At 46.5% G+C, this 23635-nt stretch overlaps 1 protein-coding gene across 1 annotated transcript in view; it reads right to left on the reverse strand.

Moving 5' to 3' along the window:
* The window catches only part of ROR1 (receptor tyrosine kinase like orphan receptor 1), a 299109-nt gene that overhangs the window by 12810 nt on the left and 262664 nt on the right, over window positions 1-23635 (reverse strand). The window contains exons 5-7 of the mRNA XM_031968980.1: window positions 13745-13872; window positions 12367-12684; window positions 8809-9054 (exon numbers count right to left, since the gene is read on the reverse strand). Coding sequence (XP_031824840.1) covers window positions 8809-9054; window positions 12367-12684; window positions 13745-13872 — 692 coding nt within the window. The remainder of the gene's footprint in view (window positions 1-8808; window positions 9055-12366; window positions 12685-13744; window positions 13873-23635) is intronic.

Raw genomic sequence — 23635 nt, forward strand, 5'->3', positions numbered from 1 at the left:
CCTTCCCCTCCCAGGTTCTCCCATTCTTCCCTCCTCCAGGGTATCCCCATCCATTCTCTCTCCCAGACTTCCCCTTCTGAAGCCCCCCATTCCTCCCTCCTAACCTTCTTGTTTCCCAAGATCCCCCACTTCTCCTCTCCCAAGTTCCCTCCATCCCTTCCCCTCCCAGATTCCCCCTCTGAAGCCCCCATTCCCCCCTAACATTCTCTCCCAGGGTCCCCCTGTATTTCCCTTTCTGAAGCCCCCCATTCCTCCCTAACATTCTCCCCCAGGGCCCCCCTGTATTTTCCCCCTCTGAAGCTGCCCCTAAGGTTCTTCTCTCCCGGGGTCCCCCCCAGCACTGCGGGGTCGGCAGGGCGGGGCAGACCAGAGAAGCGGGTTCTCATCACAGGCAGATCCCAGATTGTTTCTATCAGCAGCAGCGCCTTCAGTCCCGAGAGTTGAAAAGGTAAAAGTTTAAAAGTTGAGAGATTCCATGAGGCTGAAAACGGTGTTTGTGTGTGAATGTGCCCCCCTACTCCCCCCCTTAATCAAGCGCCCAGGGTCGGGGGAGCAGGGGGGCTTCCACGGCCCTGATTGTTTTCATAATGACACCGCATAAGAAAATGAGGAGGAGAACAACTGGGACTGTGAAAGCATTTGGAGGCTGTCTCGGTACTCGGGAACTTGGAGCCTAAAGAGAACCCCTGGGGGAAGTGCTGGGGGTGGCCCCATTTCACAGACAAGAAAACTGAGGCTAGGAGTGATGATGTCACTTCCCCACAGCGGGCACTGGCTCGCCAACCACTGGGCTGCATTCGTTTCCTACACAAATAAACCTCCGAGTCTCTGGACTCCGGGACCCGTCCTCTCTTGGTATCCTGTTTGAAGCAGGGGAGGCCAGGTCAGGAGCCTGGATTTGAAATCAGAGGACCTGGGGTTGAGCCTCAAATTACATCACTCTCTGGGGCTCAGTTTCCTTATGGGTAAAATGAGGGGGGTGAATTGGAGGGCCATCAAAGGATGACCATTTTCCAATTCTAGATTTATGATCTGAGTCCAATTTGATCCAATAAGCATTTATTTAGTGCCTACTGTGTGCTGGAATTGTGTCTTCTCCTTCCTTCCTTCCTTCTTTTCTCTTTTCCTCTTTCCCTTCCTCTCCTCTCCTCTCCTCTCCTCTCCTCTCCTCTTCTCTTCTCTTCTCTCTCTCTCTCTCTTCTTCCCTTCCTTCCTTTCTTCTCCTTCCTTGTTCCCTCCTTCTCTTTCTCCTTCCCTCCAGTGCCCAAGGAGGAGAATTCAGGTGCATCCCAGGCCGCACACCCTTCAAGTCCGTGTATCCCTCTCTCCCCCTCTAATGCTAGAGACATTAAGCTTAAAAGCAAAATAATCCCTTCTCTCCTTGAGCTTCTCTTGATGGTTAAATCATATGAACATAGAAAATGAAGAGGAAAATACAGAGAAAAATGTCCAGTACATCCCTTGAAGGTTTCTGGAAATCATGGCCAGGTCAAAAAAAAAGATGCAAATATTGAGCACTTACTGTGTGCCAAGCTCATGTGTCCTTACTTGTCCCATTCTCTACCTCTGCAGATCTACCCCCCCCCCAAGAACCCTGTCTTCAGCGGTATTAGTAAGCAGAAGAAATGCACTCCCCTTCTCTGAGAGCCAGAACATCAAGGTTCCAGCCCAAGCTGCACTGGCTGCTGGGCACTTTTGTGCTGAGATCTGAACTGGGGCCCTGGGTGCCAACCAAAGCAGACCCGCTTTGCATTGTTCAGGGCCGTTCCTCAGGCTCTTCCATCCAAAGCAATGGGGAAATGAAATCCCCTCTCACCTCCAGGGGATTGGAAATGTATACAGTGGTTCATAGCAAAGGAAAGCCCTGGCTGCACTGCAGGTTGAGGGCTCTGGTGTATTAAAAACATTTTAACTTTTATTGATTTCTTTCATTAATCATGACATGTCCCCTGGAGATCCCTGCCTTCCGCAAAGCCAGCCCGCAGAAGAAAGCCTTTTTTTTTTTAAAGAAAAGGAGAAAAAAACATCATTAACATTGATCAGCCTCTTGAAAAAATCTGCCATGATGGGCACAGACCCTGCCCTGTGCCAAGATCAGAAGGAAGGAGGCCCTGGGGTCTGTCTTGGGACCGAGAGGGGCACTGGGACACTCCCAGGAGGATGCCCGATGGGGGTGGGGAGCGAGGAAGGGGGGGACGTGACTCCCAGCCAAAGCCTGGGCCCAACTCTGCCACTGAGCAGGAAGAAGAAGGGACCTGCATCTGACTCCTGCTCCCAGCCTCCTGCTCCCAGCCTCCTGTCCCTGGGTCCCTGTTCCTGGACCCCTGCTCCCAGTCTCCTCCTCCCAGCCTCCTGTCCCTGGCCTCCTGTTCCTGGCCTCCTGGTCCCAGCCTCCTACCCCTGGCCCCCTGCTCTCGCCTCCTGGTCCCAGCCCCCTGTTCCCGGCCTCCTGGTTGGCCCCTTGCTTTGTCTCTCCCCATTCCAGCCCACCCTCAGTTCAAGCTGCCTAACGGATTTTCCTCGAGCCTGGCTCTGACGACAGCACCCCGCTAGTTCACAAACTTCCCGGGCTCGCTGTTACAAAGTCCCTGCCATTCACGGCTCTCTGGAACCGGCCCCGCCATGGTTCCCAGTCTCCTTCCACAGTGTCTGTTTGTGCGTGTCCGGGGACACCGGCCACGGCTGCTGCTGCAGCAAATATGTGCCCATGTGCAGTGGTCACTCTCTGGCTGCCTCCCTGCCTCTCCTCTCCATCTCCTGCCTCCCTCCAAGCCCAGCTGAGTCCCATTTTCTGAAGGAAGCTTTTCTTGGTCCTCTTCCATCTTAGCTCCTCCCCTCTGAGACACCCCATAAGGACCTTGTATGTTTGTGGTTTATATGTTGTCTCTCCTCTTAGAGCTTTCTTTGTCTGGCACACAGTAGGTGCCTAATGAATGCTCCTGACTTCCCACCCTGCTTTGCAGCCACCTTGCCACTTTTTTGGCCATTTAGTTTGCTAGTTGTGTCTGACTCTTCCTGACCCCATTTGGGAGTTCTTGACAGAGATACTAGATAGAGCAGGTGGCCGCTTCCTTCCCCAGCTCATTTTGCAGATGAGGAAACTGAGGCAGACAGGGTGAAGGGACTTGTCCAGGGCCACACCTAGGAAGGATCTGGGCCCATATCTGAACTTATGGTGATGAGTCTTCCCAGCTCCAGGTCCAGCTCTCTCTGCCCCATGGCCCCACCTAGCAGCCCCTTGCACACACTAGGTGCTTACTAATTGTCCAATTAGATTGGGCTGTGAAGGCAGAGCTAGTGAGTGGGAGTCCCAGAGACTTTCTGAGGAGAGCAGTCATCCCGAAGGGGAGCGGGCAGTGTGCAAGGGCACAAGCTCCCTCTCTCTTGAACTTCTCAAGAATCTGCAAGGTGGGTGAGTTCTGGACAGCACAGTTGGGGAGCTGATCCGGAAGGTGTTATCTTAATAAGATTCTAGGATTTTCGGGGCCCAGAACTTTCCCGGGCCACAGACGTCTTGTCTGTGGTGTCCCGGCACACAGTAGGCATTTAATAAACGAGATTCAGACTTCAGGGACATTTAGTCTGGCTTCCTCTTGGACCGAGGCTCCGGGGGGAGCTATGACTTTCCCAAAGAGGTAAGATTTGAACCCTGCCCCAGCCCTGTGCTGCCCCACCTTGCCTAACCCATCCCCTCACCTGCAGGGAAGGCAGGTCCTGCTGCTGAGCCCCACGCTGGAGCCTCGGCCATGGCTGCGCCCTCATTACTAAGCGGTTCCCTCCCAATCCCAAACCTCCCCCACATGACTTCCCGGCTGGCTCCGCTTGGTGGGCATCAGGGGCAATAAGAAAGATCTTAGGGACAACCTCCTCGTCCATTCCCTGCAGGTTTGGGGGGGCTGTTGTTCAGGGCCGGCTGAAAGCGCGGTGGGGCTGGCGGCGGAAGCCCAGCTTGAAAATCTCAGGAATAAAAAGAACTCTCCCAGAAAGCTCCAAACTTCACAGAGCAGCAGCACCCTCCCCTCCAAAGCTTTCCCTTTTAAAAATTCTCTGTAACGTCCAATTTGGGTCCCAAGAGAAGAAAGACAAATTAGCTTGTCCCAGGTCTTCTCCGAAACATGGGCAGAAATTGCTGACAAAGGCAGTTACCGACGGCACCGTTTGCAATCTGGAAAACATCTGCCCCGGCCAGTGGGCCATGGTGGCGGGGGAAACGCCAGGGACACATCCGAGCTGGGCCCACGCCAGGGAACGGGCCACCGGGGAACGGGCCTCTGGGAACTGGCCTCCAGGGAACGGGCCTCCAGGGAACAGGCTGCCGGGGATGGGCCTCTGGGAACCGGCCTCTGGGGAACGGGCCTCTGGGAACCGGCCTCCGGGGAACGGGCCTCCGGGGAATGGGGTGCCGGGGATGGGCCTCTGGGAACCGGCCTCTGGGGAACAGGCCTCTGGGAACCGGCCTCCAGGGAACGGGTCTCCAGGGAAGGGGCCTCTGGGAACTGGCCTCCAGGGAAGGGGCCTCTGGGAACCAGCCTCCAGGGACGGGCCTCCAGGGAACGGGCCTCCGGGGAACGGGCCTTCGGGGAACCGGCCTCTGGGGAACGGGCCTCTGGGAACCAGCCTCCAGGGATGGGCCTTAGGGACAGGCCTCCAGGAACACGCCTGCGCATACTGGCCGGGGCTGATCATTAGCCCAAGGAAGGACAGAGAAGTATCTGTGCAAACACACAGACATACATATACACACGCTCCTGGAGGAGGGGACAGCCCGAAGGGAAAACAGATTTAAACAGAAAAGGCAAGGACTGCGAGAAGGGTGTGATAGCAGGAAGCGGAGCCTACTGTGCGCCCTGCGCCGTCGCCGGGGGATCTGCTCCCAGGAGGCTTCTTTGACATGGTGACTTGGGTCATGCAACAAGGCTGGAAACAATCTCATTTTACTGATGAGGAAACTGAGTCCCAGGAAAGAGACACAATTTACCCAACGTCCTGTTCTAGTCAACAAAGCCAACAAATCTTGATTAATGACAGGTACTACACTAAGCTCCAACCCACGCTGATTAAGTGCCTACTGTGTGCCAGTACATGCTACGCTGAGTCCCAAACACATCAGCACAAAAAGGAAGGCAGTTCCTGCCCTCAAGGAGCTCACGCTCTAGCTGGGGAGGACAACACCCACAGACAGGCTGGAAAGGGGGAGGAAAGAGGGTCCCTCCAGGGAGGGTCTGACAGAGCCCAGAGAACTTAAGCCCCGGCTGCACTCAGCCCATTCCCTCCAGGGGCTCTGCCTCTGAACCAGCGGCGATCTCAGCTAGATAAGGTCTATTTTTCATTTCTATTTTTAATCAAATGGACATTTATTAAGTGCCTACTGTGTGTCAGGGAATGAGTTGGAGGCTGGGGAGCCAAAGATTTTACAGATTGGGGGGGTGGGGAGACCTGCCTTCAGTTTATGAGAAGATGGTGCTGGCCTTTGACCTGTGAGTCCAGGAAGCTGTTCTGGCCTCCTGTCTGTCCTCAGTACCTGGCACAAGGTGGGCGTCCAATAGATGCTTGTTCGTTAACTGATGGTGGTCAGAGTCAGGAGACCTGGATTCTAGTTCTGACTCAGCCATGAATTTTCTGGGTGATCCTAGGAAGGTTTTCCCTCTCTTTAAGCGAGGGGATGAACTGAGGGTCCCTCTGATACTAGGGCTCTCTGTGAAGAAGTCTGTAGAATAATCTTTCCTTCCTCCCTCTCTCCCTCTCTTTCTTCCTTCCCTGTCTCCTTCTTCCTTCTTTCCTTCCTTCCTTCCTTTTTCCGCTTCATCCCTTCCTTCCTCTCTTTTTCTTCTTTATTCCTTTCTTTCCTTTTTTCTCTCTTAATTTCTTTACTTTCTTCTTTCTTTTGTCCTTTCCTTAATTTCTTTCTTTCCTTTCTCCTTTCTTTCTTTTCCATTTTATTTCACTTTCCGTTCCAAATTCTCTCCTTCCCCTCACATTGAGAAAACAATATATGTACCCGTATAGTTTTGCCAAACAAATCTCTGCATTAGTCATGTTCAAAAACGAAAAAGGCAAGAAACAAGAGAAAAATAAGCTTCCGGCCCTGCTGGGAGTCCCTCCGCTCTCTGGGTGAGCCTATATTTGGTGGTCGCACAGCATGGCGGCGGGGGGGGCATCCAGTGGGTCAGAACTTTGGGTTCTCATCACACCCTCGCTCTCGCCCTATTGTCCAGCTCTGCCTTCCTCATGCTGCGTCAGCTCCTCCGGGGCAAGTTTCTTTCCAGGAACGAGCAGGATCCTGGGGCTCGATGGCATCTGCCTGGCACTAATCCGAGGAGCGTCCTTGATGGAATTCTCAGCCCCATGAGCCTGAAATCTCGCCCGAAGGCAGAGAGCTGGACATAATGACCTCTCGGGGTCCCCTCTCAGCCCTCTGACTCGGTGCAAAGGCTTTACAAGGCCATTTAAGTGAAAGTCAATACTCTTTAAGCTTAATTTATAGGCCCCACTAAAAAGCAATTGCCATTGAAGGCCTGGAGAGCTCAATGGCAGCAGCGGGGCAGCCCCCAGGCACATGGAGCCTGCTCCTCCTCAGTGGCCCTAAAAATGAATTAAGAGCCAACCTGTTCCCTCATCACTTTGTGAGAGCCCGCTGGGGGTGGGGAGAGAAGGCTTTTGGTTCCTTAGCGTATTTCCTTTTATCTTGACTTGGGGATTGTAGGCTGCCCGCTTCTTCTGTCTCTGATCTTGTCTTATATTCACGCTCTCCATCTGGGTGAGCCTCATTAAGACAATTTATCTCTTAAAGTTTCAATTTCCTCATCTGCAAAATGGGGACAATCCCTGATATTCTGCCACAGAGGGTTCTTGGGAGAAAGGCAATCTATCCGGAGGGTCAGAGAGGGAATAAATGCTACATTTGACACCAGAAGGCCCAAGCTCAGATCCTTAACCTTGCTGCTGGTCAGCTGTGGGTCTCTGGGGGAGCCACAGAACCTCTGAAATCTCCAGTTTTCTCTCTGTAAAGTGAAGATGTTGGATCGGCTGAGCTCTAGGATGTTGTGGAACAAGACTTGAGTCAGGAGTCCCAGGATTGGGAATTCTCTTCTCCACTGTGACTGGCTCTTGGCTTGACACTGGACCTGTGCAGGGCTCCCCTTGCTCCTGTTTTCCAAGGAGACCAAAGCCCAGAAGATCCCCAAACCGAGGGGCTTTCATCTCGAATCTCAGGCCCCCCTATGGCACTGAACGTGCTGTTTCCACAGCTAAGCACATTTTCCCATCATCTTCCCCAAGCCGTGTCACACATGAATTAATTGGTATTTACTAAAGGCGCCAATTTATGCACATCCATCTTTGGATGTTTCCATTTGGGGAGCAGCCACAGGGGACACGCGTGCCTGATGGCACATCTGTATTTTATTCTTCCCCCAGCCCAGCATTAAGTGTGAATGCATATTAAGTAATATGTAAATGTCTGAGTTGGGGAGAGGGGAGAACCTGTATCTGCACATGTTCACTTTCCAGAACAGCAGAGAAGCGGGAGAGCTGGGCCCTTGGAGGAACAGAGACCAGCCCGTTCAGGAAAAGAATCCGTATTCCGGCCTCCCCGGAAGGTGCTCATCCGTCCCCAGCCAGAGGAGCAGCCCGTTCTGAGTTGGCCAGCTCCCGCCGTTAGGAAGGCTGTCCTGACCTTGAGCCGCAACCGGCTTCTTGCAGCTTTGGTTCTGTCCCTGGGGCCCAACAGAATCAGTCTGATCCAGCTTCCCCTTGACAGTCGTTCAGTACTTGAAGCCAGATGTCACATCCCTCCCGGAACTTCTCTTCGGCAGTCATCGCTCGGAATTCCTTCCATGGATTCTCTGGGGACTCTTCCCTAGTCTGATTGTGCTCTTCTGTCCAGAGTAAGCTGCGGCCCCCAGAACAGACACCCCCCCCAGTGTGGTCTGAGCAGGAAGGACAACAGCCAGACTGGGAAGGAGACATCTCTCAGGGAAGTCCCTGTGCTTCCAGGGCTGGAGGCTCCATCAGTTTTTTTCACACTGACCTTTTCATAGCTGGTTCCAAGCCGGCCAGTGTGACATCCCATCTTGCATCTCTGCCTTAGTCGGGCAAACCTCGGCATCCAGCATAGCCTCCCCCTCCCTTGTCTCTCAGAGCCCCTAGATCTATCACCTCCTCCAGGAAGCCTCTCCTGATCCCTGAGGCTGTGAGTGCCCCTAAACCGTTCTCTATGGGATTTTCCATTTTCTCCTCACCCACCCCCTCTGCCTGCAGGAGAACCGAACCTCCTCAAGAACAGGGTTGAGTTTAGTTGGAGGGTGGGGACTGTTTCATTTATTGTCTTTGAAACCCCGGGGTCTTGGAGTGAGCCGGTCACTCACTGGATGGCCGCTGGGGCCCTTTCCAGTTCCAGACCTAACATGCTCTGGTTTTAGATGTGAAGGTGTATTATGTCTCCTGTTCCTGGCAGAGAGACGGGCTTTCCTATGTCCCAGACCCCCTTGGGCAACAGTTTGGTCAAGGCGATGGACACACCCCCTTCTCAGAATCCTATTTTCAAATACATCAAATGAAAATACATGGATCGCAATAGAAACCAGCTGTGTAGAAAGTCATCAAAATGTGTCAAACAAGAGTGCAGAGTCAGGCCAGACTTTGAAGCCCCCGGGGTCCCTGCCAGGTTCCCAGCTAGGATCTCTGGGGCCATAGGTCCCCGTTACCCCGGCCTCTGGAGAACACAGTGCCTTTGGGAGAAGTTTCTGGTTTAAATACACACTTTTCCCAAGGGTTGAGAGAGCAGGGGAGGTGACGCTTTCTACTCACCACAGGCTGGGATGTCACACAGATCTGCCTTGAAGTTTTCGTCCAAGGTGAAGCACCACGGGGCCTCCTTCTGGTTCCCGGGATTGCGGCAGTACGAGTGTCCCCCGTTCAGCTCGGGGTATCTGACCGCCGTGAACGTGTGCGTGTGGGGATACTGGGAGTTCCACGGCTGACACTGTCGGCCGGATTTCGTCACGCTGACCGTGCCTCGGTAATCTGCTCCCGTGCTGTTGTAGCACTTGTGATCTAGAAGGGAGAAAGCAGCAAAAAACAATTTAAAAAAAAAGAGAGAGAGAAATTGGGACAGCAGGGTGGTGCAGTGGATAGAGCATTGGACTCAGGAAAACCTGAGTCCAAATCCAGCTCCCCAAAATTACAAGCTGTGTGACATTGGGCAAGTCATTTAAGCCCAATTGTCTCACCAAAAACAAAACAAAATAAAAAAATAACCCATCCTTAAAATACAAACGGCAAAGAATTCATATTGGGGGTGAAAAAAACAGCTGAGAGACCCAACTGAAAGAGAGATCAGTTGAAAGATCCAGAGATTTTGGGCTGGAAGGGCCTGTGAGCCATTTAAGTCAATCCTCTGACTTTTCAAATGGGAAAACTGAGGCACAGACTTGCCCTGGGTCACACAGCCAATAACTGTCAGAAGTGAGACAGAGTCAGAGAAGCTGACTTCTGATTATTACAGAACAGTGGAAACAGTTGGGATTTGGAATAAGAAGAGCTGCGTTCAAATCCAGCTCCAGACTCTTACTAACAAAATGACTCTGAGCAAGTAATTTACTTTCTCTGAGCCTCAGTTTCCTCAATGGTAGAATGAGGACATCAGTCCCTTCTGGAATCTTATCTATGATCCTAAGAACCTTTTGGCTGAGCCTTTCCTGCTGGATGGAAGCCCTGACTCTGGTCCTGTGGAACACCACCTTTGTGGAAGGACTTAAAGATAATGAGTCAGGAAAGCAAACAGCCCTCCCTCCAGTGTTTCAAATACATAGAAAAATCAGCAGGGTGGAACCGGGCACATGTGGCTTGTATCATTCAAAATGGTTCCGTTCAGTTTTGGAGTGATCTTTACCCACATGCTTGCAGTAGGCTTTCCATAAATGTCCATGAAAGAAAGAACACAAAAACAAATCAAAGAATGAATTCAAGAATGAATAAATGAATACAAGAACGAATAAATGAATACAAGAATGAATAAATGAATGAATACAAAAAAAGAATGAATTTCTACCTAGTAGTTTTGGCTACGTTCATGACGCCCAGCAAAAGCATCCATGACTCACTTGCAGCAAACTGGATTTTATAGAAACAGAGGATTTAGGGTTGGAAGGGACCTTATGGATGATCTAATTTCACCTGCTCATTGTACAGATTGGAAAACTGAGGCATGTGATAGAGAAGTGTCTCACCCCAGCCTAAGCACGTACAGAAGAGCTGGGATTTGAATCTGTGCCCTCTGACTCGAGCTCCATGGCTTATTCTATTTAACCTCAGTGGTTCCTCAGAGTCAGGGGAGCTCAGAATGGAAGGGAGCACAGAGACTGTGTAGATCACTCTGCTCACTGCATAGAAACATGGCAGCCAAAAGACTGGAGTGGTTTGCTCATGATCACACATGGTCATGGCTGGTGGCTGAACAAAGACCAGAATCTCCTGACCCCACAGTGCTGCATTATCTCCTCAAGCAAGATGTCCCCGAAGCCCTTCATGGCTCCAAGTCTATGTTCTCATAACCACAATCCTTCTAGAAGGTCTAAATGAGTTCCAAAGGCATCAAAGGTCCTTGAATTTAAATACTTACAAGACTTGTGTGTAGTGCCCCGAGCACCATTTATTCAGAAAAAACTCAATAAATCCAGTCTCAAACACTTATTAGCTATGTGACTGTGGTTAAATCATCAAACTTCTGTGAGACTCAGTTTCCTCATCTGTAAAATGGGAATAATAATAACTCCTAGCTTATATTGTTGTGAGGACCACATATTATTATGTACTTCAAACCCTAAAAAACTGTGTAAATATCTGCTGTTATAATTAGGAGACTCAGTATGGTTTAGGGAATGGCTTTTCATCTTTGAAGTCAGAAAGAGCTGAAATCAAGCCTTCCCAGTGAGATGCCAACCAGTATTCTAGTCAACTCTCTAAAACTCTAAGTGGTCTCTCTAAACTCCCCAAATAGATCAAAGAAAAACAACTTGTTCATGCAAGAATATTTACAGCCTCTCTTTTTGAGGAGGCAAAGAACTGGAAATTAAAGAGACTCCCAGCTACTAGGGAATGGCAGAATAAGTCATGGGTGATTGTGATGGAACACTGTGGATCAGAAATAATAAGCAGGAAGTTTTGGTAAAACCTGGGAAGACTTATATGAACTGATGCAAAGTGAAGTGAGCAGAACCGGGAGAATATGGTACACAGTAACAGATATAATGATGACCCACTGGGAAAGGCTTAGCCTGAATCAAGACAATGATCTGAGATCATTCTTAAGGATTCATGATGAAAAAGTACTACTGACCTGCAGAGAAAGAACTAATGAACTCTGAGGATGGATAAAAGTACACTTTTTCCACTTTATTTATTTTTCTTGGATTTTGTGTGTGTGTGTGTGTATGTTTTCTTTTGCAACATGTCTAATATGGAAATGTTTTGTATGACCTCATATATGTACTTAGTGTCTTATTGCTTGCTTTCTAAAGGAGTAAGGAAGAGATAGGAGGGAGGGGAAGAACTTGAAACTGAAAATTTTTTTTCAAAGAATGTTTTGAAAATATTTAAATTGTCACGGAGAAGTATTTAATAAAATTAATAAAAAATTATTAAAAATTAAAAATTAATTAAAATTAATAAAAAGCACTTTTTAAAAAGATTGTAAATGGTCAAGAAGCTGCCAACCTACATCTGAAAAAGAAGGGAACAATTAGATACCTACCATGTGCAAAGCACTGTGCTAAACACTTTGTAAATATGATATCCTTTAATCTCATTGGTAGAAGATGTTCCCTTACTTGAGTCCTTTATACTAATGACATTAGAAGCCAGGTCCCTTTTCTCTGCCTTCTATTTTTAAATTAATAGTTAAATCACCATTGACCCATTTTTCTGGGTCAAAGTCTAATTTTTCCTTCCTTCCTATCAAACCCTGACACTTGGTTTGGTCCCAGACTAGGAAAAAAGGCAGATGGACTCCACTTATCTTATTTATCTTTAGTAGCATAATTATTAGACATGCCCTTTCTTTCTTATTCTTTATTCCTTTTTTGGTAGAGTATGTCTCCTCTAGACTGGGAAGTGTAGTGACCCTTCATGGCCTGACTTTGCTCCTGATTGACCCAGACACCTCTGACCCACTTTATTTCTAATCTGGGTCTAATGCTTTGGCAGCTTGGGGGCCCCAAGACTTGCCATAAGGATAGAGGCTTAGAATGGATTCCCCATTGACTGTAGCCTCCCTGCAGCTCAGAACTCCTGAACTCAAGTGCCCCACCAAGCCCCAGCTTTCCCAGTAGCAGGGAGGTTCGGGGGTGTATTACCACGTTCACTTACTTTTGTTGATGGGGTCAGCCATGGGGATCCCAATCCGGATACAGTTGGCAGCTTCTGGGCTCTCCGGCTGGGGAAGGTCTTCACAGTTGGGCAATTTGAGCCTCATGAGGATCATGGGATTCGATCTGGCGAAAATGTACTCGGTCTGACAGAGGACGTTCTCCAAGATTTCACACTCGTCCCGACACAGATCTCGCGGCTTGGGAACTGAGGAGGTCTCATCACAGTAGGGGAAAGCATAGTGACAAAGGGACGGGATGGCGAACTGGGAGCACTTATCAGATAGGTGACTCGATGTGCCAATCATGGTGAAGGCGGCTGAAAAGCAAGCAATGAAGCCGTCAGCAAACATGGAGGAAGTCCCTACTGTGCTGCGGGCACTGTATGCACTGAGGGACCCTAGAAAGAACTCCCTGCCTACAAGAGAGGGGTGAAATTGTATGGCTTTTATTGTGCCTGCAAATAATAACAATAGTGAGCATTTATATAGTGCCTCCCATGTGCCGGGTACGGTGCCAAGCACTTTAAAATATTGTCTCATTGGATCTTTGCAGCATGGTGGCCATATAGTTACCAAAGGCTTAACTTGCACCCGGACCTTCTGACTCCAATCCCAGTGGGGAGTTCTCCCCATTGTTCCATGTTGCCTTTTTAATGAAGTTGTGTCTAAACATTAATTGGGAGGGATCACATGCATTTAGGGGAAAAAAGACAATACAAAGAACAAAAGATGTCTAAGCACTTGGGGCTGTGAGATACAGGAAAAATGAGCTATATTTGTAGAGGGAGGATCTGAGTTTGAATCTCAGCTTTACTTCTGTCACCTCAGGTACTTCCCTTCCCTGGCCTCAGTTTCCCCATTTGTAAAATGGAAAGCGTGAACTAGATGAACTCCAAAGTCTCTTTTGGTCCTAAATCTGTGATCCAAGATCTCACACATGTTTATTTTAAGTCTTAAAAAAATGATTTGGGCCAGATTGAGGAAAAATGGTGTGAAATCTGTAAATTCTATTTCATAATCAACAAATGTGATGAAGATCATATACTGAGAACAGGAGGAGAGCCCAGAGGTCACCTAGCCCAAAGCTTCTAATGTTAACGAGGGAAATAGGAGTCCTCCAGAGCGTCCAAGGCCATCCCAACAGTAGTTAAGTGTCCGAGATGGGAGTCCATCTCGGGGCTCTCTGCCTTCTGCCCAAGAAGGCTCACTTCGGAGCATTTTCCCGCTTCCTTTCCCCCTCCAAACGAGCTGCTGCACCTCCCCTCAGGACACCCACCATGCCTTTGTCTTTGTTCTCTCCCCAGAGCCCACCACTGCACTTTGTCCACAGCAAATCTCTGGTGGCGAGTGATGGCGGCCGGCTGAGGAAGGACCTACCTGTAATCTGATTTTCTATTTCCCCTTGCATGTGCAAAGACTCCATGTAGACGGTGCGGTTGCCAATGAATCTGGCGCAGGCGATCCCTCGGTACGGCTGGCAGAACCCGTCTTCTTCATATTCATCCCTGAAACCAAATTACAGTCATCAGAGGGACCCTCCACAGGCAGAGATTGTCATCCCCACTGCGTCCTGAGCAGTCACCAGGGGGCACCATCATGTATTTTTTGTTTCAAAGTCGGACATCTGAACAACCCCGAGGTTCCCCAAAGCACTTATTAGTCGCAGAATCACAGAATCTCAATATCCGGAAGAAACTCAGAAGTGGCTTAGGCAGCCTGGACTGAGCAACAATACGCAGGATGATAGGGTCCGTGGGGGGCGACCACCAATTGGGGCGAATCCCCCATTTCTCTCCTTTGTACTGTACTAATTGTTTTTAGTTACAGCTAATATAACCATTATAATTATGCAACTAATACAGTTCCATGACTTAGTCCTCATGTCCAGACTAAACGTGCCCCTTGACCTCTGGGTTCAAGCAGATTAAGTCCAATACTTGTTCCAAGTGAAGGCTTTTCCAATACCGGGAGACAATTATGCACAGTACCTAACGCTAGCCTTGGAGTTGAGAAGAAATCTGTACTCCAACACTTACTAGATATGTGACTCTGGCCAAGTCACTTGACTTCTGCCTGTCTCAGTTTCCCCAACTGTTCAATGTTAATAAAAGCACCTACTTCTCAGGATATTTGTAAAGATCAGCTGAGATATAGTGGGAAAGGGCTTAGTTCAGTGTCTTGCAGATAGCAGTCTTGCACATTGCCCCCCTACTTCCAGTCTTCTCCAGATTAAGCATTACCAGTTCTTTCTACCAATCCTTACATGACATGGATTCCAGACCCCAAACTGTTCTGGATTGCCCTCCCCTGAATACTCTCTGGCTTATAATTATCTTTCTGCAAGACTGGGGAATGCCATCCTCCTGACAATAGTAGAAATAACGCGTCATGTCTCTGTTCCTATAACAGAACCGTCCCTCTGTAGCCCAAGATAGCACTAGCATTTTTGGTGGCTCCATTTTACTGTTGACTCATATTGAGCTTGCATCCACAAAAGCCTCCAGATCCTTTTCAAAAGAGTTGTTGAATATCCATATCTCCTCCAAGTTCCTTTGAGGAGTTGATTATTTGGACCCAAGTATAAGCCTTTACATTTATCTCTACAGAATTTCATCTTATTAGCCTGAGACCAATTTCGTTTATACCTTCTTGAGCCCTGATTCAGCCATTCAGTGTGGTATCTATCATTTCATCATCTGCACAGTTGCTCAGCATCCCATTCATACCTTTACCCAAACTAATCAGGCAAATGTGAAGCAGGACTGAGCCAAGTACCCATAAGTCCCTGAAGTGCTCTATTGAAGATCTCCTGACCTGTGTGTGTTGAACCAATAATAACTATTCTTGCAATCTGGCTATCTAACCAATACCGAATCAATCTCATTGTTTTATCTACTCCTCTAACTCCATCTTCTTCACTGATTCTTCACTGCAAAAAAACAAAGTACACTCCGTCCCCAGCACCTGCTTCCTATTACTCAGGTCTGTCCTATGATGCTCAATTAAAAAGCCATTTTCCTTTGCAGCAACATGGTTAGGATCTGTCTTTGTTCCATTGTCAGTTATCATCATGCCATCCACCCAAGCAGATCCCTGTTTCTTCTTTGATCCCATATTTCTCTCACTGGCACGCATAGAAATCCTTTTTTATAGTGAAACATTCTTTCCTGTTTTTTATGTGATGGGTCAAGCAGCCTATGTCCCTCTAAAAGACCTCCCAAAGAACAAAGCCGGGCAGATCGTAGGAAAGTACAGCTGCTGGGGGGCAGGCAGATAATGTGAGGAGGGGAGAGAAAATGAATTAAGAATCATATTGTTCATTACCATTTTTTTTAATTTGGCAAAGACTCTGTTTCATTAATAGCAAATATATTGGAATCGAGATACACAAATGTGCACCATCATCATTGTTAACACAGCCCCACGGTATCGAAAGTAGCTTGGGTTAGGAGACACAACCTAGCCCAGGTGGTCTGGCCTTCAGTGCTTTGGACCATGATCACTGAATTGCTGGTAATATTTTTCTCAAGTCGTGAAGATTGAAATGTGCAACTTACGCCAGAGTGTGAGATGGGAACAGAAATATAATTCAAAAATAAAGTGTATTATTCATCCATCCATTCATTCATTCATCCCATCCAGGACTGAGGCTTCTGCAGCACTTCTACCCTGTACCGCCACCCTGCCACTCTACCTCTCGTTAAAGGAACAATAATCAAACCAATATTGCTGTCATCAATAAAAATGCAGGACAACCTGCAGCTCCATGGCTTCACTAAAAGCTTCCTTCCTTCTCCCCCAAATGAGATGCCCACTTTGTGTGGGGAGGACCCCTCTAACTTTTATGTGCTCCATAAGTGCTCGTCTGAATGACTTTCAATAGTCAATCAACAAATATTTATGTAGCCAATGGGCAATAAATTCTTCTAGATGGATTTACAAAGATTTTTCCCAATAGAATATAAACCCTTTGAGGACAGGGACTCTAATTTCTGTCTTTGTATGTCCAGAAACACAGCAGCTAAAAGATGAATGGATGGTTGTTAAATTGGGTTGAGAGAAAAATAAATCCCTCAAGGAATTATAATTTAGTAATAACATTCATCACACTCACATAATGTTTGTAGAGCACTTTACATGATCTCACTGGAGCTTCAAAACAACCCTGCGACATGGGAACCCCAGACTTTATTAGCTCCATTTTCAAATATGAAAACAGATTTAAAGAAAGTTAGTGACTTCCCAAAATGATCGGTCACTCTTCTAGTAAAAGGAGAGGGTGGATTTGAACTTAGGTCTTTGTGATTCCACATCTAGCCCTCTACCTAGTAGGGGACATAATTCAATTCCACAAACATTTGTTCACTGCCTACTATCCACAAGGCACTGTGGCCATAAGAAGAAAGACAGGGAACAGTCCTTTTCCCAAAGAATATGTAGACTAAGTATAGGTTGATGGGTGGGAGGAACCAGGGGAGGAGACTTGTTCAGAGATAATTGTTAAATGAGGGAAGTAAAGTCAATGAAAAGGGAAGAATAAGTCACAGGGCTGAACAGAGACAGGATCACTTTTATCTGAGTGGGAGGAAGAGAGGGCATGCAGGTGATTAATATTAGATATTAGATAAATCTAATTGCCATCACTTTATCCTCCTTGATGAAAATGAAAATTTAGTGGCCCCCTACTCCCTATTTATATGAGTCATGTGGTGCCAGGAGAGCCTTTTTTTGTGTGTTGTGGACCCCAGCAGCTGTCTGGATGAACCTCTTGACAGGGGACTGTGGTAAAATGCACGACACTCAGAATTACAAAGGAAACCCATCGTACAGAAGCATAATTACCAAGATTCACGGACCCAACGTTCCCGATCCCATGGCAAGGAACCCTGGGCTAAAATGGCTCTGGTTTGGAGGGCACTGGCTCTCTTCACTGTTACTCTTCTGTCAATGATGAAGTAATGATAAATTGTAGAATTGTGGAGAACATGCCGGGCTAGAGACAGGAGATAGGTTGAAATCCTCCCCATGATACTTCTTGACTGTGGAACAAATGGCAGAGGATGGAAGTTCTCAAGCTCACCTGGGAAATGGGCTACTATAGTTGTAACTTTCCTCCAGAACTGCTGATAAATACCAAACACAAAGTTTAAGAAGGGCTGTGCAAGCCCCGGGGAGTTATTATTACAATAACAAATTTCTATTATCTCTCTTTTATTTATTGGAGCAAAAAGTCTTGGGCTGAGAGTCAGGAGACCCTATTTCTTTGCTTGGGTCTATCAGCACATTTGAACTCCAGCAAATCATTTCATCTTTCTGAGTTCATTGAGTCAAAGCCCTTCATTTTTCAGATGAGGAAATAGAAGATCAAATTAGATTATTTTATTTTTTAAAATTTATTATTTTTTTATTTTGTTCTATTATTCTTTATTTTGTTTCTTTTTAAATTCAGTTTAATTTTCTTTGTTCATGATTTCATTGCTGAAAGATCTCCCTCCACAGATTCACACCCAATCTGTAACTTGTAAGTAGTAGAGAGTTGCCTGGACTATTGGGAGGTTATGAGCTTCCAGGGTCACACAGCCAGCAGGTACCAGAGACAGACCTTAAATCCTGGACTTGCTGACTTCAGGGCCAGTTCTCCACCCATCATAATGGGTGCCTCTCCATTCGTTTATTTTTACAGGTTGAACTGCCCATTAATTTCTTCTCACTTCTTTCAAGGACTCCTGCAATCACTTCCTACTGGAATGGGCTTCCCTGCCTCCGGCTCTCTCTTCTCTAATTTACTCTTGGTGAAGATGCCAAATTGAGCTTTCTAAAATGCAGATCCGACCATGTCACTTCACTGCTCAAGAAGCTCCAATTGCTCCCCATCGCATCTGGGAAACTAAAAACTACAAACTTCCCTTTCTGACAGCTGAAGTCTTTCATGGTCTGACTCTGATCTATCTTTCTAGGCTTATCACACATTACTAACCTTCATATTTCAATCCAAATAGCCTGTTTGTGATTTCCTGTAGGAGACATTCTATCTCCTGCTTCCACACCTTTTCACAAGCTGTCTCTCCTGTCTAGAAATCCCCCCTCCAGCTCCTAGAATCCCTTAGTTTCTTTCGATCACAAATCAATACTACCTCCCATTCCTGATCTTTCTTAGTCCCTCAGCTTTGCCCTCTCCCCCCAATTTCTTTGTATGTATTTTCTTTATTTTATTATTTTTATTTTATTCTATTATTCTTTTTTTGTTTCTTTTTAAATTCAATTTAATTTTCTATGTATTGATCTGTGTACATGATGATTCTTGATAGTAGAATGTAAATTTTTTAATGTAAATTTCTTGAGGGGAATGACAATTCATAACATAACAGAGCCAGAGCTGGAAGTGACCTCAGAAACTCCGGGGGCCAAGTCTGCCTTTTACAAAGAAATTGAAGGTAGTTTCAATGATGGGCCCAAGGTCTCACAGGGAGTCAATGTCAGAAGCATATTCTGAGTCCAGGCCCTCCAAATACAGAGCCAGCATCCTTTCCACTGTTCCACTGGCTGTCACCTCTGCCCCGGTCCATCCGTGTCTTGGTATCCCCATTGCTAACCACACCTTGGAGTACTTAGCAATTCTTTAATACGAGTTATAAAAATATTCATTTAACAAACACATTTGTATTAAGTATCTCCAGGGTATGAGGCAATGTGATGCAGTGAGTAAGTAGCTTGTCTCAGGGCCATTAAAATCTGGGTTCAAATCCTCCCTCTGACACATACTGTTTGTGAGATCTTGAACAAGTCACCTGACTTCTAAGTGTGCTGGGTAGTGTTCCCCTCTCCTCCTTCCCTCCTTCCCTCCCTCTCTGTCTCCCCCACCCTTTCTCCCCCTTTCTTTCTTCCCTTCCCTCTTCCTCCTTCCCTCTCTCTGTTTCTTCCCTCTCCATCTCTTTCTTCCCCCCGCCCCCTATCCCCTCTCTATATCCATATTGCAGAGAAAAAAAGTTGATCTGCGTTGGTAACAGGACTTTCCCCTTTGGGGAGTTCTTTAGGCCAAACCGGTCCCTGTCTCCTGTGATCAGGCCCTGGAAGCTCCACGTGGGAAATCAGAGAGCCAGTCGAGGCAAAGCCGCGAGGCCCAGATATTAAAAGAAATGAGTTTTTAGTTGGCTCCGAGCTCCTGTTCAATAAACTAGACACTGTGAAAGGAAAGGGGTGAGGAGGCCTGCGGGGCTTAGTCCTGAAAACACTTTGTACCCACAAAGCTCTTAAAAACTTAACCTTTGAGTACACACACATATCCATAGATCATGTGCCCTGACATAAAGACACTGAGATCTTAATGTCCCCCAAATCCGGCAAGCACTCCCTGTGTTTACTTTCATAAATCCTACTGTTAATGCTGAAGTCTTCTTGGCTTTCCTTCTTCTTGGACTATAAAATTAACCCAACTTTTATAGGGTAACTAATACCCACACTCTACGGGGACGACTGAGGCTCTCACATGCCCTCTGTTTCATGACCTGAAACACAAACATGGCTGGCCACCAGGGGAAGCTGACCCCCGAGGGTGGCCAACGGTGCCCCCGATCCCAGAACATCAGGCTCCCCCTCAGTTTGACAGCATCGGCGTCTCGGAAAAATCCCTTTTTTGCTCTTTTTAAACTCGAGAGATCTCAGTTTATGCTCTCTCAGGAAGACAGAGTCCTAAGCAGGGCCCAAATGATTAAATCTTGGCCCTCTGGAGAAGCAGGCGTTTCTAAGCACAGGCTTAAGCCATCCTGCTAAGGACCTTTCCAGTTACAAGGTCCCAAAGAAGTCTCTGTCCTGACAAAGAGCCAGCCTCCCCTCCCCATAAGCCGATGCTAATGCCCCAGCCGTCCTGTATTCCTTTTCTGTGCATAGAAAACATCGTAATGACATGACTGTTATGTATGTTGTATATCCACAAACACACATATAGAAATAGATATACACAAAGACATATATGAGAAATAGATATATATATGTATATATAAATACACAAAGACATACATATATTTTGACCTAATTTTACAACCACTAAGCTTGTATCTCAAAGATTCAGAGAAACAGAAAAAAGGTATCTAAGTACAAGAATAATAATAGCGGCTCTTTTCTGGCTAGCCCCCAAATTGGAAATGAAGGGCTGTCCTGTGGAGGAATGGCCAAACCAAATGTAGTGTGGATATAATGGAATATTCTTCTAACACTAGGAAAAGAAGAAATGGACAACTTCAGATGAAACGGAAAAGTTTGGTGAAATGCAGCACAAAGGGAACAGAAAACAATGTATACAATGATAATAACAACGTTACAGAGGGAAACACTTTGAAACACCAGAACTCTGCTGAACACCAAGGTAAAGCCTAAGTCTGAAAGAGCAAAGAAGAATCGCAACAATTATCATCTGACTAAGAAGTGATGGACTTAAATACAGAACGAGCCCTACTTTTTGGATACAGCCGAATGGGGGATTCGCTTTATTGGACAACGCAATTATATATCGGGGGGGGGGGGTTCTCGTTTGAATTTGCTCAGTGGGGGAAGAAGTTCCAGTGGGAGAGCAAAATAACTTTTTAAAACTACTTAAGAAAAAAACAACTGCTTTTGTCCTAAATCCCAAAGTCTCCTGTCCAGCTAATATTTCATCCTCTTCTTCTCTGCCCTTGGTCCCATCCAGAGCAGAACGCACCTTCTTCCAGTATGAATCACTCTGATGATCTGCCCCAGCTCGGAAACCCTTTTCTCAAGGACACCCTTCTTCCTGCTTTGCTGTCGCCAACTGCACTTTTGGCAAGATATAAAACATAAATAGAGGGGATGACAAAAGTGCCAGGGCCGGACCGGCAGATATACATCAGCTGGTGGCTGGAGGAGAATAAAAGTGTATTCAGAAAGCCGGAAGCCAGCCGAGGCTGGAGAGCCATCCATCACCGGCGATGGCACCAGCACGTGCCATCAGTGATCCCATCCCATCCAGACTCAAGGGTGCTTTGTGACGGGAGGCCTTGTTTTTCATCAAGATTACTCAGTCACTGGTGTTCTTGGCTCTCATCACTCTGCCAAGATCTCTAAAGTGGAGGGGGGGGCAGTGAGAGGAAGAAACAAATTTAGATGTAGGCTCTGTGGCTGAAGGAAGTCGGTGGCCCCTGGGAGGCCATTTTAGGGCTGCATTCAGATCAGAGGACTGCAGAGATTTAGAGCTGGAAGAAACTTAACTGAGAGAGAATTGGTCACAGTTTCCCTCCCTTTAAAGATGGGGAAACTGATTTGACTTAAGCTATAAAATTAAGTCTTAGAGCTAGGATTTGAACTCAGGATCACTGGTCTAACACCAGTACCTTCTCTACTGTATTATCTATTAAGAGAATCACATGAGCGAGTGGATTCTGGGACAAGGCATATCTACAAAAAAAGAGAATGCAATTCTGGGCCCCCGGGTGCTGTCCTGGTGAGTACCGCGATAGGGACAATGGACTCTGGGAATGGACATTGGAGTAAATAATCGTAGCTTTAGAGATAGAAGAAGCAAGCACAGATGCCATCTGGCCCAGTCTTCCCATTTTACAGATGAACAAATAGTATTCTGTAGGGTAGTGACTTGTCCAGTCTCTTTGTGTTTAAATACCAGTGCTAGGAAGCAAATCCACATGCTTGGAATACACATACATGACCCCATGGCCCCATTGTGATGCAAGGCAGCGTGGCAGCACCTTGATGGCTCATCTGTGAAATGGGAATGAGGAGGCTTACCTAGACAACCCCCTTAAGGACTTACTATCAGCAAGGAGCCTTGTAGATCTCAGAAAGCTTTAGGGTATAAAGAAAAATAGCAAGTGGGGCCCTGCCTTTAAGCTTACAGTCCAGTATATTCTAAGATCACAGATTTAGAACTTGGGACAGTCTAGTCCACTAAATGATAAGTGAAACTGAGGTTGAGAAAAATTAGGTGATCTTCTAGGTTCATACAGCTAGTAAGTATCTGGTCCAAGATTTGAACTCAGGTTTTTCTGGCTCTAGTCCCCAGCTTCTTAAACTGTGGGTCTCAACCCCATATGAGATCTCATAATTGAATGTGGGAGTCACAAAATTATAATTTATTATCAGTAAATGTTTGATTTATATATCTATTTTATATACCTATATACTCATATCTATACTTATTTTATACACCTTTATATATATATATATATATATATATATATATATACCTATACTTATTTTACACACCTATATACAAATAGCTACACCTATTTTATATACCAATATATAATATACCTATATTTATTTTCTATACCTATATACATAAACCTATATATTTTATACACTTATATACACATACCTCTATCTATTTTATATACCTAAATACCCAGGGTCATGTAAACATTTCTCAGGCAAAAAGGGGCCGTGAGTGGAAAAAGTCTCCAAAGCTCTGCCATTGTGCTACCTAGCCACCTCCATATTTGCAGATTGTAGATTATAACTTCTAGAGCAGCAAAGCCATTAAATGTCAGTCCTAGAACCTGAACTCAAGGCTCTGGAGTTCAGTATTCTTTTTGTCCAGAAGCTGTGAGGCAGGCGGGCAGAGGAGGTACAATATTTGCACCAGTGCTCTTTTATTTTAGTAAAGAACAGGAACCAGCTCCTTATCTTTTCCCACCCTTACAGGTGGGTAGCCCCCAGTGGGGAAATGGCTGAAGAAATTATGGCATATGGATGAATGGGATCCTATTGCACTATCAGATATATGACAGATTTAGAGAAATATGGAAGATCTGCATGAACTGTTGCTAAAGGAAAGAGCAGAAGGCAGAGGATGATTCACAAAATGGTGCTGAAAGGGACAGGAAAACGGGTAGGAAAGACTTCAGAACTCTCCAACCTGCAGTGCCCAGTCCCACCTTCAAAGGCCTGCTGATGACGTATCCCTGTCACCTTTTCGGACAGGTGACAGATACGGGTTTTCAGACATAGCTTGATTCTCTCAACAATGATTGTTAAAAGGGAAGGTTTCTGTTATTGGCAGGGAGAAATGAGTTAGGGACGAATGATAGAGATGTTTGGGTTCTTTTAAACATCAATAAAACATTTTTAGAAATCAGGAGAGAGAAAAGCCTGAAATCCCTACCATAGGACAGGGACTCTTAATCTGGGGGTCTGGGAACTTGGACAAGGAAAAGAAATTCCATCCTTATTTTCATCCTCTTCTAACTGAAATTTAGCATTTCCCTCAGTTAGGAATTTTAAGAAACACATTATTTTGCG

The sequence above is a fragment of the Sarcophilus harrisii genome, chromosome 4 (genome assembly GCF_902635505.1).
Source record: "Sarcophilus harrisii chromosome 4, mSarHar1.11, whole genome shotgun sequence".
Taxonomy (NCBI): Eukaryota; Metazoa; Chordata; class Mammalia; order Dasyuromorphia; family Dasyuridae; genus Sarcophilus; species Sarcophilus harrisii.